The sequence below is a fragment of the Vigna radiata genome, unplaced genomic scaffold (assembly GCF_000741045.1).
Source record: "Vigna radiata var. radiata cultivar VC1973A unplaced genomic scaffold, Vradiata_ver6 scaffold_180, whole genome shotgun sequence".
NCBI lineage: Eukaryota > Viridiplantae > Streptophyta > Magnoliopsida > Fabales > Fabaceae > Vigna > Vigna radiata.
The window spans coordinates 30,867-48,045 of NW_014542002.1; the positions used below are offsets into that span (position 1 = coordinate 30,867).

Consider the following 17,179-nt stretch of genomic DNA (forward strand, 5'->3'; position numbering starts at 1 on the left):
ATTTTTGTTTCTTTAGAATTTTATTTTCAGGGATAATTAAACATTTTGAAAAACCACATCAAGTTTGCGTTTTTTAATTAAAGGTACTGCCTTCGCGCAGGCGTTGTAGGATGCTAATACCTTCCCTACACGTAACCAACTCCCGAACCCAATCTTTGGTTTTCGTGGACTATGCCTTATCATTTCATGGTTTTTCTGTAGTTTTCCAGAATAAACTATGGTGGTGACTCCAAACTCTTTTTCAAAAATCGTTTCTTTTTTGGATCGTCGTCCCGTCGCGATTCCGGTTGCGACAGATGGCGACTCCATTGGGGAAGCTAGAGGGTCAAGCCATTTAATTAGATGCGTGAATTCAATGTGGTTTTGCTTTATGCTTTTCTTCCCCTTTTTCTTTATCTATGTTTGATGTTTGAAATAATTGCAATAATTGTTCTATATTGAACCCTAGGGTAGAAAACATTTCTATATCTGCCTGGGATTTTTCTAGTTGTTTTGCAGGTGAGGGTTCGGGGTATGCATATTCATCCTCCCTTCACACATACACTTTATGCATATCATGAGTGGGGCCCTATACCCGGGTCTGAGCGAAGCTTAGAATTAGAGGGGTTGTGTAGCAGTGCCACTTGGGCCATACTGCCTGTTTGGCTATCGTGAGAACCCCAGCTAGAGTCTGTTCTCTTCATTTGTATTTTCACACCTAGTTGATTACTCGACTATTGTGGAGATGCTATGGAGGGGGCCATATCTCTAGTGACCATTGATCCTTAGGCTCAGGGAACCATCCTTGTGAGATTGCATATACTTGACCTTGAATCTTAAGCATCGAACCTCCATAGTGGCACAAAGGGAGATGTGTGCAGTCCTAAACTTCATTTTCACTTGATAAAATCACGCATCTTGTGCATATCTTGAGTCATCATCAAACTCATTTTTTTAAAGAAATAACCAAAAAATGATAAATCAAAAACAAAAGTTGCAGTGTCAGACTTTTTCGAGGTCAAATATTTAATCAAAAATAACAATTTGACATTTTTCTCAAGATGTTTGTGTACATCTTGCTTGAAGACCTTCACCCTTCGCTTTTCCAAAACAAAGAATTTTTCCCAACAAACATTGTCACTACCCTCAGTTACAAAGTAAACCTTTACACAGGGGTAGATTGGCCTAACCAAAAATTTTCTTGCTTGCGCTGGTAAGGTGATCCCTGAATCCATTGGGACAAAAAAAAGGAAGAAAAAAACAAAACCAAAAGAAGCATTCCACTATATTGAAAACCCGAAAGGGTGGTCTAGAAAAGGAAAAAAAACGACTTATGATGGGGTCGTCTAGTCGCATGGTTAATCTTTTGAAAGTAAAGCAATCGGAGTTCAAAATTATGTGTGGCCTTCTTTTCTTTATCTAAAAAGCAAAAATGTATCCATTGTCACCCCATTTGAGCCAAAAATAATTTTTTTTTCAAAGTTATCCCAGAGCAAGGGTTATCATCAAGTAGGAGTCAACTCATGGTACAAATGATGAGCACTCATTGATCAAACGAAGATAATTCATCAATAAACGGTGAACATAAATAAAAAAAAAGCAAAAAACAAAACAAAACAAAAAAGGAATCTCAAAGTGATGATGAAGAAGAATGAAACATGAAGTTCAAGAAAAGCAAAGTGCTCAAAAAGTCAAATAGTTGATGCAATGCGTAGATAATAACCCTTGTTTCAAAAAATATAACCAACAAACATTCATTTGGGCCTTCATATCCTTTTTCAAAAACCTTTTAGACCCTAGCCACGTTACAAGCCTAATAAAGCCCACACAGATTGGATAATGTTTGCTCAATTTTTCATAAAGCTTAATTTTGCGATAAGGCGAAATGACTTTCAATGTGTCGTAAAAAAAAAGTTGAAAATGAATGACAAAAAAGAGAAGAAAATAATGTCTCGGGTAGAGGGGATCTCCTTGCCAACTAGCCAGAAGCATGTAAAAGAAAATCAAACCAATTAGGGTCGTCCTTTTAGCCGATCTTTTTCATGCCCACTACCTCTTCCAAACAAAACCCTTTGCCAAGGAAAAAACTGGGGCAGCTTTGTGAGTCTCAAATTTTTCATCAACCCATGACCCAAGACTGGGGCAGCTTTGTGAGTCTCATACAAATTTTTCATCAACCCATGACCAAGGACTGGGGAAGCTTTGTGAGTCTCATACAAATTTTTCATCAACCCATGATCCCAAGACTAGGGCAGCTTTGTGAGTCTCATACAATTTTTTCATCAACCCATGATCCCAAGACTGGGGCAGATTTGCAAGTCTCATTTGATTAGTTCACCCTTATTTTCATGGATTCATACCCCTATGCTCATTTTCCCAAACACTAAACCGGGGCAAAATTTTTCTGGTATATCTTGTTTCGTCTTGGCACTCACATGTTACATCTTCTTTCAGGATTGTACTACCCATGTGTCGGTCCCAGTCTTCCAAACCATTCCAAACAACTCTCATTCTCTTCAAAACCATCCTCTTGCCAATAAATTCAAGTATGTGTGCACTGATATCCCAAAAGAAAAGTCAAAATATAATAATCTCAAAGTTTAGACCTCGGATGTAAGACATTTATCACTTTCACAAAACATTGAAAATGAAAATCAGTTTGATGATTGCGAGCAAGACGATTGACTCAAGCAAAAAAAAAAGCACAAAACAAAGCAAATGTTTTTCATATATGCATCAATCCATGAAAAAGAAAGTTTTTCTGATCGAAACCCTTTTCATTCATATGAGTGGTTGTCGAATCCCCCTTCAAAAATACAAAAAAAAAAAAAAAAAGTAGCATCAAAATTTCAACACTTTGCAATGAAGGGTTTCAATGCCTTGGTGTCTTTTCAAAAATCAAATTTTTGTCAAACAAAATGTTCACAAAATTACAAATTTCAAAGTTTGAAAGCCCACTTTCTACAATGGCCCACTAAGCCCAATTTCACCTGGCCCCTAAGCCCAGTTTCACGCTGGCCCCAAAGCCCAGTTTCTACACTGGCCCCTAAGCCCAGTTTCACGCTGGCTCCTAAGCCCAATTTCACGTTGGCCCCAAAGCCCAGCTTCTACACTGGCCCCTAAGCCCAGTTTCACCTGGCCCATAAGCTCAGTTTTCACACTGGCCCCTAAGCCCAGTTTCACCTGGCCCATAAGCCTAGTTGCCAAACTGGCCCTTAAGCCCAGTTTCACGCTGGCCCCAAAGCCCAATTTCTACACTGGCCCCTAAGCCTAGTTTTGCCTGGCCCCCTAAGCCCAGCTCGCCTGGCCCATAAGCCCAGTTTCACCTGGCCCACAAAAGCCCAGTTTTGTCTGGCACCCAAAGCCCAGTTCGCCTGGCACCTTAAGCTCAAGTTTTTCTTTTTGTTATCGGCCCTCTGCTTCGCAATGGTCAAATTTAAGTTTTTCTTCTGCGATTTTGGCCCTCTGCAAGGCAATGGTCAAATCCAGGTTTTAATTTTGTTATCGGCCCTCTACTTCGCAATGGTCACATTTAAGTTTTCCTTCTGCGATTTAGGCCCTCTGCAAGGCAATGGTCAAATCCAGGTTTTAATTTTGTTATCGGCCCTCTCCTTCGCAATGGTCAAATTTAAGTTTTCCTTCTGCGATTTTGGCCCTCTGCTAGGCAATGGTCAAATCCAGGTTTTAATTTTGTTACCGGCCCTCTGTTTCGCAATGGTCAAATTTAAGTTTTCCTTCTGCGATTTGGGCCCTCTGCAAGGCAATGGTCAAATCCAGGTTTTAATTTGTTATCGGCCCTCTGCTTCGCAATGGTCAAATTTAAGTTTTTCTTCTGTGATTTTGGCCCTCTGCCAGGCAATGGTCAAATCCAGGTTTTAATTTTGTTATCGGCCCTCTGCTTCGCAATGGTCAAATTTAAGTTTTCCTTCTGTGATTTTGGCCTTCTGCAAGGCAATGGTCAAATCCAGGTTTTAGTTTTGTTATCGGTCCTCTGCTTTGCAATGGTCAAATTTAAGTTTTTCAGTTTTCATCCTTTTATTTCTTTTTGAAACCTGAACAAAATTAGTGTTTCTATCTTTACTTAGCTTTTACTCAGATAATACCAAAATATCAAATTTTCATATTATCTAGTAATATCTAAGTAAAGAGAGGCAGCTGTTAACACCCAATTTCGTCCGGGTGACTAAATACTGAGACTTGGTTTTTATTGTTGTCCTATTTCAATTATTTTCTTTAATTTTTTTTATTTTATTTTATGTTGTTCTTAATTTTATTGTACTATTTTGTGTAATTTAAAAAAAAGTAATTACAAAAAAAACGAAGAAAGAATAAAAAAAAAGAAAAAAATTTTAAAAGAGAAAAAAAGGGAAAAAAAGGAAAAAGAAAAGAAAGAAAAAGAACATGAAAAACAGAAAAAAGAGAAATACAAAAAAGGAAGAAGAGGAAAAAAGAGATAAAAAAAAGAAAAAAAAAACAGAGCAAAAGAAAAAAAAGAAAAGAAAAATAAAACAAAAACAAAAGAAGAAAAAAGAAAAAAGAAAAACAAAAGAAAAAAAGGAAGGAAGGAAAAAAAGAAAAAAGGAGGGTGCACGTGAATAAAATGAAAAGAAAAGAATGGTGATTAAATGGGAGAGGTGCTCCACGTGATTTTCTTGGAGAAATGGTGCAGCATGCCCATAAGCAATTAATATTAATGCATGAAAGATCACTTTAGAATATTTTTGAAATTTTGTTTTATTTGGTAACAATTCGAATCAACATTATGACAATCATTACAAGAAATAATTAAAAATAATATATTGATTGTTGTATTCAATTTCTTCCTAAAGAGAAAAATATGATTTTAATTTGATTTATTTTTCTTCAATCAAAACCATTTATTTCCCTATTTTGTTAATTGAGAATTAATTTGCCATTAAGGCAAGATTACAATAATATTACAAATGTGTGTATATAAATATGCACCTTGTAAACAAGGAAAGGAGGAAGAGCAGGGAAGAGAGCATAAGGGAACAGAAAAAAAGGAGAAAAATTCAATTTCGGAAAGAGAAGGAAGAGAATAAAGAAAAGACGGAGTGGGACAAAGAGGCACGTGCACAGATGAATGAACAACTTTCTGTGGAAGCTTTTTGTGGTGCAGTGGAGGCCCTTTAAGGCAGCTTCATAAGGGTGGAGATCAATTTCCTGGTTACATTTCCTTTCCCATTCTTATTGGACTTTTTGTTTTCATTTTATTGTCTTTGCTTTTATTTCTTTAGCGTTAGAATTTGTTTTATTATTGTTTGTTAATAAAAATAAAAATATAAAAATCATAAAAAAATAAAATCGACAAAATATATTTTGAAAAGGTTTAAGCACACGTGCGACCGTTCGCGTAGGCCTTGTACTAAAAATCTTTTCCTTTTCTTTTATAAAAAATAAAATCAACAAAAAAATATTTTGGAAAGATTTAAGCACACGTGCGACCATTCGCATAGGCCTTATGCTAAAAATCTTTTCCTTTTCTTTTATAAAAACTAAAATCAACAAAAAATATTTGGAAAAGGTTTAAGCACACGTGCGACCGTTCGCATAGTGCTTGTGCTAAAAAATCTTTTCCTTTTCTTTTTACAAAAATTAAAAATCAATAAAAAATATTTTGAAAAGGTTTAAGCACACGTGCGACCGTTCGCGTAGGCCTTGTGCTAAAAAACTTTTCCTTTTCTTTTACAAAAATTAAAAATCAATAAAAAATATTTTGAAAAGGTTTAAGCACACGTGCGACTGTTCGCGTAGGCCTTGTGCTAAAAATCCTTTCATTTTCTTTTACAAAAATTTAAAATCAATAAAAAATATTTTGAAAAGGTTTAAGCACACATGCGACCGTTCGCGTAGGCAAAAAATAAAAAAATATTTTTGTTTCTTTAGAATTTTATTTTCAGGGATAATTAAACATTTTGAAAAACCACATCAAGTTTGCGTTTTTTAATTAAAGGTACTGCCTTCGGGCAGGCGTTGTAGGGTGCTAATACCTTCCCTACACGTAACCGACTTCCGAACCCAATCTTTGGTTTTCGTGGACCGTGCCTTATCATTTTATCGTTTTTCTGTAGTTTTCCAGAATAAACTATGGTGGCGACTCCAAACTCTTTTTCAAAAATCGTTTCTTTCTTGGATCGTCGTCTAGTCGCGATTCTGGTTACGACAGGTTAGAAAGGAGATTTATATTTTTGACGTGGAGGTCTTCTATTAATTCCTTGTTGTAAAAACTGCAACCATTATAGTGCATTTGCTTCTTGGGATGGAAGGACACTGGATGTAAGCATTGTTGGCCGAACCAATATAAAAATTTGTGTTTGCATTTTACTATCCCTTATCTTTTACATTCTAGTCGACTTTATTCTTTAAGCAGTCAACTACGTAATTTTCGTTGCATACATATTCTGATTGCTTGCAATTCATGAAATTTCAAAAAGCTTTATACTTTGATTTCAAGATTGCGAAAAGAAAGTGTTTTTGAAACAACACCAATTCACCCCCCCCACCTCCTGGTGATATATAGAAGCCAACCTGTTTTTAAACAATTGGCACCAGAGCTGGTTTTCATAAGATATTTGAAACACTAGTCGACTCCGTTTTTTCTTGATTCGACTATACACCTAGGGATGGCTTCATATTTTCAAACTTTTGTTTAAGGTGCTTCAACAAACAGACCACCTCTGTTTACTGGCAAAAACTATCCATTTTGGAAAATCAGAATGAAAATTTTTCTTGAATCACAAGATAGAGGAATCTTGGATGCTACTTTAAATGGACCATTTGTGCCTACAAAAATTGTTATGAGAAAATTGTTTTAAAACCTTTTACTAAGTGGACTGATGATGAGAATAGAAAAGCTCAGTATGATATTAAAGCTAGGAATATTATTGCCTCTGCACTAACCGTTGATGAATTTTTTTAGGATGTCTCAATGCAATTCTGCAAAGGAAATGTGGGATGTCTTAGAGGTTACTCATGAAGGCACGGATGAAGTAAAGAGAGCGAGAAAGAATTCACTGATATAAGTGTATGAATTGTTCAAAATGAAAGCTGGTGAAAGCATCTATGATGTGCAGAAACGATTTACTCAAATTGTTAATCATCTACTGGCTCACGGAAAAGTCTTTGATAATGAAGAGATCAATATCAAGATTTTCAAGAGTCTGAACAGAAATTGGCAACCAAAAGTCACAGCAATATCTGAATCCAAAGATCTCACAACGATGAACATGGCTACCTTGTTTGGCAAGTTACGTGAACATGAATTGGAACTCGGTAGATTGAAGGATGGAGAAGAGATTGAAGAGAAGAAGTCCATTTCTCTGAAAGCTACAAGCAAGAACAACTCAGAAACAGACATGGACGGAAGAGAATTGATGACCTTGATGGTAAGAAAATTTAGTCGACTTATTCAAAATGATAGTCAACTGTCTAACCATGCAGGTCAAGGTAAAAAGAATAGCTTCAGCAAGAATACTATCTAGTGCTACGAATGTGGAAAGGAAGGTCACATAAAGCCTAACTGTCCCGAATTACAACCGAAGCAGAAAGGAAAGAAAAGATTCCCTCAATGCAGAAATCTGAAAAGAAAATGAGCATACATTGCTTGGGAGAATACAGATTCTGAAAACTCAAGTGATGAAGATGCTGATCAAGATGAGGAATCCAACATCTGTCACATGGCTGGAACATCAAGAAATGACAGCGACAGTGATGAAGAATTTGAGAAGCTACCAATAGAAGAAAGATATCAGCAACTAATTGAAACATTTAGAGAGCTGCATGCTGAGGCAATGCGACTGGAATACAAGGTTAATCGACTAAACCCTGAAAGAAGAGATTATGAGAATAGAATTAATAACCTTGTTGCTGATAATGAAAGATTATCAAAAAATATCAAATCAAATCAAATAAAAATAAAATAAAATAAAACAAAATAAAAGATAAAAAAAATTCACGAAGTGGTTCAAGATATTTTTTTTTTCTTTGTTGAATTTTATTAGGAATTTAATATAACCAGGAACCTATTGTAGTGTCCTAATCATAAGAACTTTAATCTCCAATTTCTTGAAGATTTCCATGAAACGATCAAATTGTTTCTCCTTTTTCTTCATATGATCCTTCTTTAGGTGAGGAAGGGGTTTTTCATATGATTCTTTCTTTTTGCTTTCATCCTTCCCCTCTCTCTTTTTCTCCTTGGGACACTCCTTAAGGCAAAAAGGACTTTTCTCAATTTTTTTCTTTTCTCTCTCAACCCCTTCTTTTTCTTCCTCTACATCTTTCTCTTTTTCACTCAAACATTCTTTTTCTTCTCTCTCTATTTTTTTGTCATCCTCTTTCTTTTCTTCCCTCTCTTTGTCCTTTTCTTTTCCCTCACTTTCTTCCTTTTCTACCTCTTTCTCTTTCTTACTCAAACTTTCTTCTTCTTCTCTCTCTATTTTCATCTCATCCTCTTTCTTTTCTTCTCCTTTTTCTCTCTCCTTATTTGACACCTTACCACTTTCAATGAAAACATCTTTGCATTCCTTACCAAGGTCATCTCTCAAATAACTCTCAAGATTATCCAGCTCTTGAATTATGAATTTACACTATGCCTCCATCCTTTCGGATGTTGCTATAGTGCTTTCCTGAATTGAGAGAGGTTCCTGCATGAACCACTATAGGGTCTCTTCAAGCTTTGTAGCACTGTTACCTTATGGTGGTCTAACGAATAGTCTACCAACTTACCCATATTGAATTTGATTTGTGCTTGAGTGAGGTTCCCACCAGTAGTTGAAATTATCTTAGTAGAATTGCATCCTTGTTAGATCATATTGTGAGGCCTGTGAAATTTTCTCTAGAGAAGGTTCTCTAGATAATCCATCTCTTTTTGGCCTCCTGCTGGTCTCAGGTCCTGGACAAAATTTCTAGAAAATAATGTTAGTATAAAAATAAAATTAAAATAGAAAAATAAAAGTTAGGGAATGAAAAATAAAATTTAAAAATAAGAAAAATAAAAATAAAGTCAAAGTTAATCAAGAATCACACAAATAGAATAGCTTAAACTGTGAGTCCCCGGCAACGGCGCCAAAAACTTGTTGGGGCAAATCGACAAGTGTATCGAGTCGCACAAGTAATATAAAATGGTAAGACCAAGTATCGTATCCTAGAGGACTCTCGGCGTTGAACAGTTGTGTGAAAACAAGATTAATTAAGACTTAAAAGAAAAGAGATCATGGGTTCGGAATGGAAAAATAATAAATAAAATAAAAATGTAATTGATCATTGGCAAAGGAGCATAAAGATGAATAGAGATGTGCCAAAACAGGGTCTGGTCCAAAAGAATTGAAATAGAGTAGAAACAGGGTCCGATCCGCGAGAATTCTCGCCCAGGCGTCCAAGGAGCTTGCTCGGGTGTGAATTGAGCCTCATGTTGAGCCTGGGTTACGCATGTGGTCGCCCAAGCTACGGGGCCTCGTCGCCCGGGCGACCAGGATTCTCGCTCGGGCGATTGACGTCGATACAACTCGTTTGGTTCTCGCTTCTGGTCGCCCGGGCTTCGTGTTTTCCCTCCTTCTGGTGCCTTTTTAACCCCTTCTGAGCTCCATCTTCTTGGCTTTTCATCTCTTCTTCCGGTATTACTTCAATCTGTGTCAAAACAGGGGGAATTAGTCATAAAACCATTGAAATCAACCTCAACTCTCTTATTCACACAATTTATTGAAAATGTATGAGTCCAAGCAAGTTTCTAAGTGAAAAGGGGTGTTTTAGTATCAAAATTACATCACAAATAACGGTGTTTTAAACTGTTATCATCCTCATGAACAGTAACGACTATATTTTAAAAGTTAGTTGAGTAATGAATGTTAGTCAACTGCTTTGACTGAGAAATTAATTGGTTTGACTGGAATACTACTATTGTGTCTCAACTGTTAGAACTGATTTAATTCAGTCGACTGTATTAGTAGTATAATCGACTACAGGAGCGTCTGGTTTATAGAAATCTATAAATAGACGAGACCTGAGTTGTTTCGAAGCACTTTTGGAAATCTAACAATTTCATATTTTGTTTCAGATTGTTCTTTGAATGATTAGAGCTCCAAGAACTCATCAAGAAGACGGTTGTGATCTTTCTTTGAGGAGTTTCTGAAGGAGAATTACGTTGTACACATTGCTTTATCATTATCTGCATGTTGAGGTGTTTATGGGTTGATCAAGATTCTTATTGGCATCCATGGTGATTGTGGTGTTACCTGTTGTGACTACAAGGGGTTGTTCAAAGTGGGTTGCAGATTGCAGGAGAGGAAACATCTTGTTGCAAGTCTTGTTGTGTTGTTTTGCCTATATTTTGGTTAGAGGATTAGAGAGGTGTTTTATATTTTTGACGTGGAGGCATCCTATAAAAGCCTTGTTGTAAAAACCTTGACCATTATAGTGCATTTGCTTCCTGGTACTGGAAGGACACTGGATTAGGCATTGAGGTCGAACTAGTATAAAAACCTGCGTTTGAATTCTCTATCCCCACTCTTTTACATTCAGTCGACTTTACAATTCTTGTACTCAACTTTGATTTTCTGCTGCACTTAATTTTCTATTACTTGTGATTCAATAAAGTTTGTAAGGTTTGGAACTTTGATTTAAAGATTGCAAAAAGACTCTGACTTTGAAAACTCACCAATTCACCCCCCCTCTTGGTGTTAAAACGAAGCCTACCTGTTTCCCAACAATACTCATCACACGTAAATCAATATCAAACCATCGCATCTGTTAAGGGTCTGGCAAGTGTATCGAATCGTATCAAGTAATAATAACACGGTAAGTCCGAGTATCGTTTCCCTAAAGACTCTTAAGCCTAAACGTTCATGTGATATCTTGATTTCTTAAGACTTGAGAGAACGAAAATTAAGGTTTTAAATGCAAAACTGAAAATAAACATGCATTCAGAGAATGCTCAATTGACAGTTGAACTATATGAATGAATTGTGTTATTGAGGGTTTACGATTTTATCCTAATCCACTCTCATATACCTACACATTCTACTTTATTTTACTTCTTTATCAATGTTAATGCCACTTTGTAAATTCCCCCTAATCCCAATGTCTTGGTGAATAGAGCTTACTCCTAATTACTAGTTTACTATGCTTGGTCTCCCTATCATGCATTACATAATTCGCACAGAAGCTTAAAGCAATTGGTCCTCCTATCCCTATGTCTAGGTAATATTTCTACCAAGAGAATTCCCTCATGTCTAGACCTACCCATACGTGTCCATATAGATAGAATCAAAGATTATGCTATTGAATAATGTCTTAAACAAAGCATGCAAATATAATGGAAAAAAAACTCTAACAATTGATAAGAGAAAGCATATGAATAAAGTAAGAATTTTAATATATGAGAGTTTCAAATAGGATTACATCGTTTCCCCCAACAACAAAAGGGTTTAGTTCACCATAACCATGGTGAATCAAGATGAAAAAAATGAAAAGTATGGAAAGATAACCCTACATTTGATAAGTTGGAGCTTCTGCATCCAAAATCTGCCTCCAAAGAGAGAAGAGTGTGTTTCTGCGTCCTTTCTGCTAAAAAATACACCATCTGGTTCGTGCAAAACTATTTATAATTTCTTAAATCGAAGCAGAAACTGGCCCAGGCCCAATAGTACACCGCCCAGCGGTGGGTTCACTTCTCGACGGTAGGTGTGTGACTTAAGTTCACCCCTCAGCGCTTCCGCTTAAGCGTTGGCGAAAGAATCCCCTGAAGAGTCCACTGCCTAGCGGTGGATGCGATACTCTACTTCACCCCTTAGTGGTGCCGCTTAAGCGTCTGACAGAGAATTCTCTGAAGAGTACACCGCCCGGTAGTGGTTTCACTGCCCAACGATGGCTGCGACTCTTCTTTTCTTCACTTTTCCACATTCTCTTGCATCCAACTCTTCTCTTTCTTGACTTCCTTCATTCAATTCCTGATAAATCCTGCCAAATCAAGGGAAAACCAAGCATAAATCCAAGAAAACCCATTTTGACTCTCTTATTCTCTAACTTAAGCAAATTGCATGATTCCAAGCTAATTCTAAGTGATAAAGGGTGCATTTTAATGTCAATTTTAAGTATGAAAATAACGGTTTTTGAACCGTTATCAGCATTAGATATAGGTTTCAAACTGAGTACATCAACACCTATTCTAAAAACCAAAGCAAATAAGTTCAACAATACAAAACAAAAGATAACAAAAATCATGCTCTAGTGATGATAACATCCATCAGTAGATGCTATCTCAACTCCTCATCCCATGCTATCATCAGAATCTTCCTCCTCCTCTTCTGCTTCTTCCTCTTCTTCAGCATCTTCATAATCATCATCTTCATCATCCTCCTTCATAGTTGGAGCTTCAGCTGCTCTAGCTTCACTGGCCTATGACCGGTCATCAGGCCATCCCACCACAGTGTTAAACTCGTCCATCGTCCACTGTTGTCTAGGAGGTGTGTCATACATCCCTACAATCATCTTTGTAGTGGCCACCTGCCCTCTGTGCAATGCCTGCATCATAGACTCCATCAGGGACATATACATGTCCCTCATCTGAAAAGGCTTTGCATCTTGAGGTTGTGTCTATGTTGGTAGTGGTCCTCTCTTATGAACTCTAGGAGGATGTCAGGTGGCACTAGCTGGGTCACCTCATCTACCCTGCAATATTGGTTATAATAGGCATCATCAATCGCCTTCCTTGGTCTCTCCATCGACGGTGTGGAAGTTGTTGGAAAAAGAATGGCTTAGTTTCAACAAAAAGAGGGGGGTGAATTGGTGAAAATAAAAAATCAGAGTCTTTTCAAAATCTTTTTCGCAAAGTATAAAACTTTCAAAAGTTTCTTGAATCTCGAATGAAAAAGATAAATTAGTGTAGCGGAAAATAGTTTACTATACTGAAAATAAAGTCGACTTAAAAGTAAAGAGATTGGGGATAGAAAATTCAAACACAATTTTTATACTAGTTTTGGCCAAACTGCCTACATACAGTGTCCTTCCTGTACCCAGAAGCAAATGTACTATAATGGTCAAGGTTTTTACAACAAGGTTTCTATAGAGACCTCCATGTAAAAATATAAAACACCTCTCTAATTCTCTAACCAAATTATAAGCATACAACACCCAAAGAACAGCAGCATGATATCCTCTCTCCTGCAGTCTTTGTCAACTTTGAACAATCCTCAAAGTTCCAAGAACGTAGCACGTCCTCTTCCTGTAATCACAACAGGGCAGCCACAATCTTCACAAGATTGAGAGAAGTAGATGATCACGTTTCTAGAACACCTCAAAGTGCAGTATGATCAAGTCTTTCCTTCAGCAACACAACCTTGCTCTTCAAGCAACTATCAAAGAGAGATCTCCACGGTCTTTTTGATTAGTTCTTGGAGCGTTTCATAGAGATCAAGATCTGAAACAATAGATTGAAGATGTTAGAATAACCAAAAGTTTTGTAGAATACAGAATTGCGTCTATATATAGTTTTTTGTTAAACAGACGCTCCTATAGTTGACTTCGTTACTAATACAGTCGACTTCAGTCAGACAGTTAAGACAGTTAAAATAAATAGTAGCAGTCAGACCAACCAAATTGATTACACATTTAATTCAGTTGACTAGTAATTAATGCTTGGTCAAAGAATCAAAATATAGTCGTTATAGTTCACAAGAATCAACAAAAATTCAAAACATAACTAACTAAGTCGAGTAGTGATAACGTTGAAAAACCGTTATTTTTTTATACTTAAATTTGACACTAAACACACCCTTTATGACTTAGAAACTAGCTTGAAATCATGCATTTTTCTTAAAGTTAGAAAATAAGAGAGTCAAAGGTGGTTTTCTTGGTTTTATGCTTGGTTTTCCTTCTTTTGGCAGGAATTAACATGAATTGGATAAAGGAAAGTGAAGTAGCAAGGAGCTAGACTCGAGAAAAGATGGAAAAGTGCACAAAGGAAGAAACGCAACCACCACTGAGCGCAAGCTCACTGCTGAGCGCCAGTTTCGCTATGGAGATCTCTGCCAAACGCTTAACTGCCAACACTGAGGGGAGAGTTCAAGTATCGTGCCCACCGTTGAGCGCTACTTTGTCGCTGAGCGTCAGCCTCTTTAGTGAATCCACTATCAAACGCCTGGGTTTGTCGCACCTACCGTTGTGTGGTAATCTAGTGTTGAGCGTCAGTCTCTTGGGCCTGGGCTATTTTCTGCTGATTTTAATGAACTATAAATATATTTGCATGACCCAAAAAGGGGATTTTTTGGCAGAATGAGACATAGAAACACTTTTTTCACCCCTTGGAGGCGGATTTTGGATGCGGAAGCTCCAATATGCAAATTCTAGGGTTTTATCTTTCATTCCTTTCATTGTTTTCATCTAGTTCCACCATGTCTATGGTGAACTAAACCTCCATTGTTGTTGGGAAAACGATGTAATCCTATGAAACTCTCATATAATGAATTGAAGCTTAATCTATATGCTTTATTTCATTAATTGTTAGAGTTTTTAACTCATTCAATAGCATGATCTTTGATTTGTCGATATGGACACATACGGGGAAATCTAGACATGGGGGAATTCTCTCGGGAGCATATTACCTAGACATAGGGATAGGAGGACCGATTGCCTTTAAGCTTCTATGCGAATGTAATGTATGATAAATTGCTAGGGAGACAAGACATTGTAAACTAGTAATTAGGAGTAAACTCTCTTCACCGAGACATCGGGTTTAGGGTAAATTAGAAAGTGGCATTGACATTAATGAAGAAAGAATTCCTAAACATATTAGAGTGGATAGGATAAAGTCGAAAACCCCAACAACATAATTTATCCATACAATTCACCTACGTATTTTCTTGGTCAATTGATCAACCTTTGCACGCATGTTTATTTTCGTTCTTGCATTATAAACCCTAAATTTCGTTTCGCAAGTCTTAAATAATCAACAAATCACATGACCGTCTAGGCCAATGAGTCTCTAGGGGAAACGATACTCGGTCTTACCATTTATATATTACTTGATACGATTCGGTACACTTGCCGGAGTCTTAACATGTAGCCTGCGCATACAGTCGACTATGTCACTTCAATGCAGTTTTGAAAATCTTTCTTTGCAAAATTGCTCACAGCACTGTTTTTGAAAATCTATACAAAGTCACGAGTTTTAATCGACTTGCTCCATAATGAAGTCAACTTAAAACTTGTAGTTTTGCCACACAATATAAGTTCAACCAAGTGCATGTGGTTTTATTTTCTAAAAACATATGTTATGAAATCACAGATGATATCTCATGTAAAAAGCAATGAATATGCACACACAGTCAGAACAACACAAACATGTTCTTCAAGAACTCATACATAAGAAAGTTTTGAACATGTAACACATATTAGTACATGTGTTATTAATGATGTGTTGTCATCATAAAAAACCAGAAGCATTGTGAGATTTTAAGGCTTAGCTAAACTAGTACTTTCTTTATCAACAATCTCAATAGAGGAGTCAAATAAGCTCTCCTAATGTGAATGGGCGCACAATTCCAGTTCCTCTGAAAGTGCCCTCTGATGACGGTTGAAAACACCGTTATTTTATACTTAATTTTGATACTAGAAACACCCTTTATAACTTAGAAACTAGCTTGAATTCATGTTTTTGCTTAAGTTGAGAGAATAAGAGAGTTGAAGGTGGTATTATTGGTTTTATGTTTGGTTTTCCTTGTTTTGGCATGAATTACGACGAATTGGATGAAAGAAGTTGAAGTAGCAAGGGGTTGGACTTAGGAAAAGCTGGAAAATAGCACAAAAGAAGAATCGCAACTGGCGTTGAGCGCCATTTTCACCAGTGAGTGCCAAGTTTGTTGTTGAAGTTCATTGTCTGGCGCCCGAGCGCCATTGCTGAGCGCCACTTTCCACTATTTCACGCCTGGGCACCACCGTTGAGCGCTACTTTAACAACCGCACCTACCGTTGAGCGCCATTTCTAGCGCTGACTACGTGGGCCTGGGCCAGTTTTCTGTTATTTTTATGAGCTATATAAGGAGGATTTAGACGACCTAGAGGGTCTATCTTTTGACAGAAAGAGGCGCAGAAACACTTTTTTCACCCCTTGGAGGCGGATTTTAGATGCGGAAGCTACGATCTTCAACTTTTAGGATTCTATCTTTCATTCTTTTCATTATTTTCATCTAGTTTCACTATGTCTATGGTGAACTAAACCTCCATTGCTGTTGGGAAAACGATTTAATCCTTTGAAACTCTCATGTATTGAATTGATTTTTAATATATATGCTCTACTTCATTAATTGTTAGGTTTTTCCTCTACACTCTATGCATGCTCTATTTAACTAATTCAATTGCATGATCATTGATTTTGTTGATATGGACACATACGGGGAAATCTAGAACTGTGGAAATTTTCCCAAAAGAAATATTGCCTAGACATAGGGATAGGAGGGTTGGTTGCCTTTAAGCTTTTGTGCGAATGTAATGCATAATTAGTTGTTAGGGATACAAGACATTGTGAACTAGTAATTAAGAGCATGCTTTCTTCACCAAGACATCGGGTTTAAAGTAAATTAGAAAGTGACATTAACATTAATGAAGAAGATAAATTCGTAAATACATGAGAGTGGATAGGATAAGTCGGAAACCCCCAACAACGGCTTAATACCTCAATTGGTCCTCTAATTTGTCAAATAATCTCATTTTGGTCCTCTATTTTGCAACAGTCTCAATTTAGTCACAAATTTTGAAAATATGAATACATTACATCCCATCCATTAAGTCTTAGCAAACGGCGTTAAGTATTGTCCATGTGTTGGACACGTGTTGGAATGAGAATGTGGTGAGGTGTTATTTTTTATTTTACGTGGCAATTGGGATTTAGGAATTTAGGGATTTAGGGATTTAGGGGTATTAAAAAATCAGACCTCTGATAATTGGGAATTAGGGATTCGAGAATTTGAGTTTGGGGATTTCTTCAAGTGCTTGCGAGAGGAAGCCAGAGACATTNACGCATTTCATTGTTGGAGAAGANGAGGTCAATNNAGGCTACTGGTGACGCGAATAGAGGTAAGGTATGTCGTTTTCGTTGTTCTTTACCTTTTTCGAGCATGTGCGATATTTGGGGTTTTGTGTGTTTGTAAGTCGTGTTCATGATTTGTGGTCCCATTTTGCATGTTGAGTG

General features: G+C 36.9%; 1 protein-coding gene across 1 annotated transcript in view; it reads right to left on the reverse strand.

The window, feature by feature from the left end:
- LOC106778922 (protein FREE1-like) overlaps positions 1–17,003 on the reverse strand; it is an 18,843-nt gene extending 1,840 nt beyond the window's left edge. The window contains exon 1 of the mRNA XM_014666931.1: positions 16,923–17,003. Within this exon, the coding sequence (XP_014522417.1) occupies positions 16,923–17,003 (81 nt within the window). The remainder of the gene's footprint in view (positions 1–16,922) is intronic.
- Between the last annotated feature and the right edge of the window lie 176 nt (positions 17,004–17,179).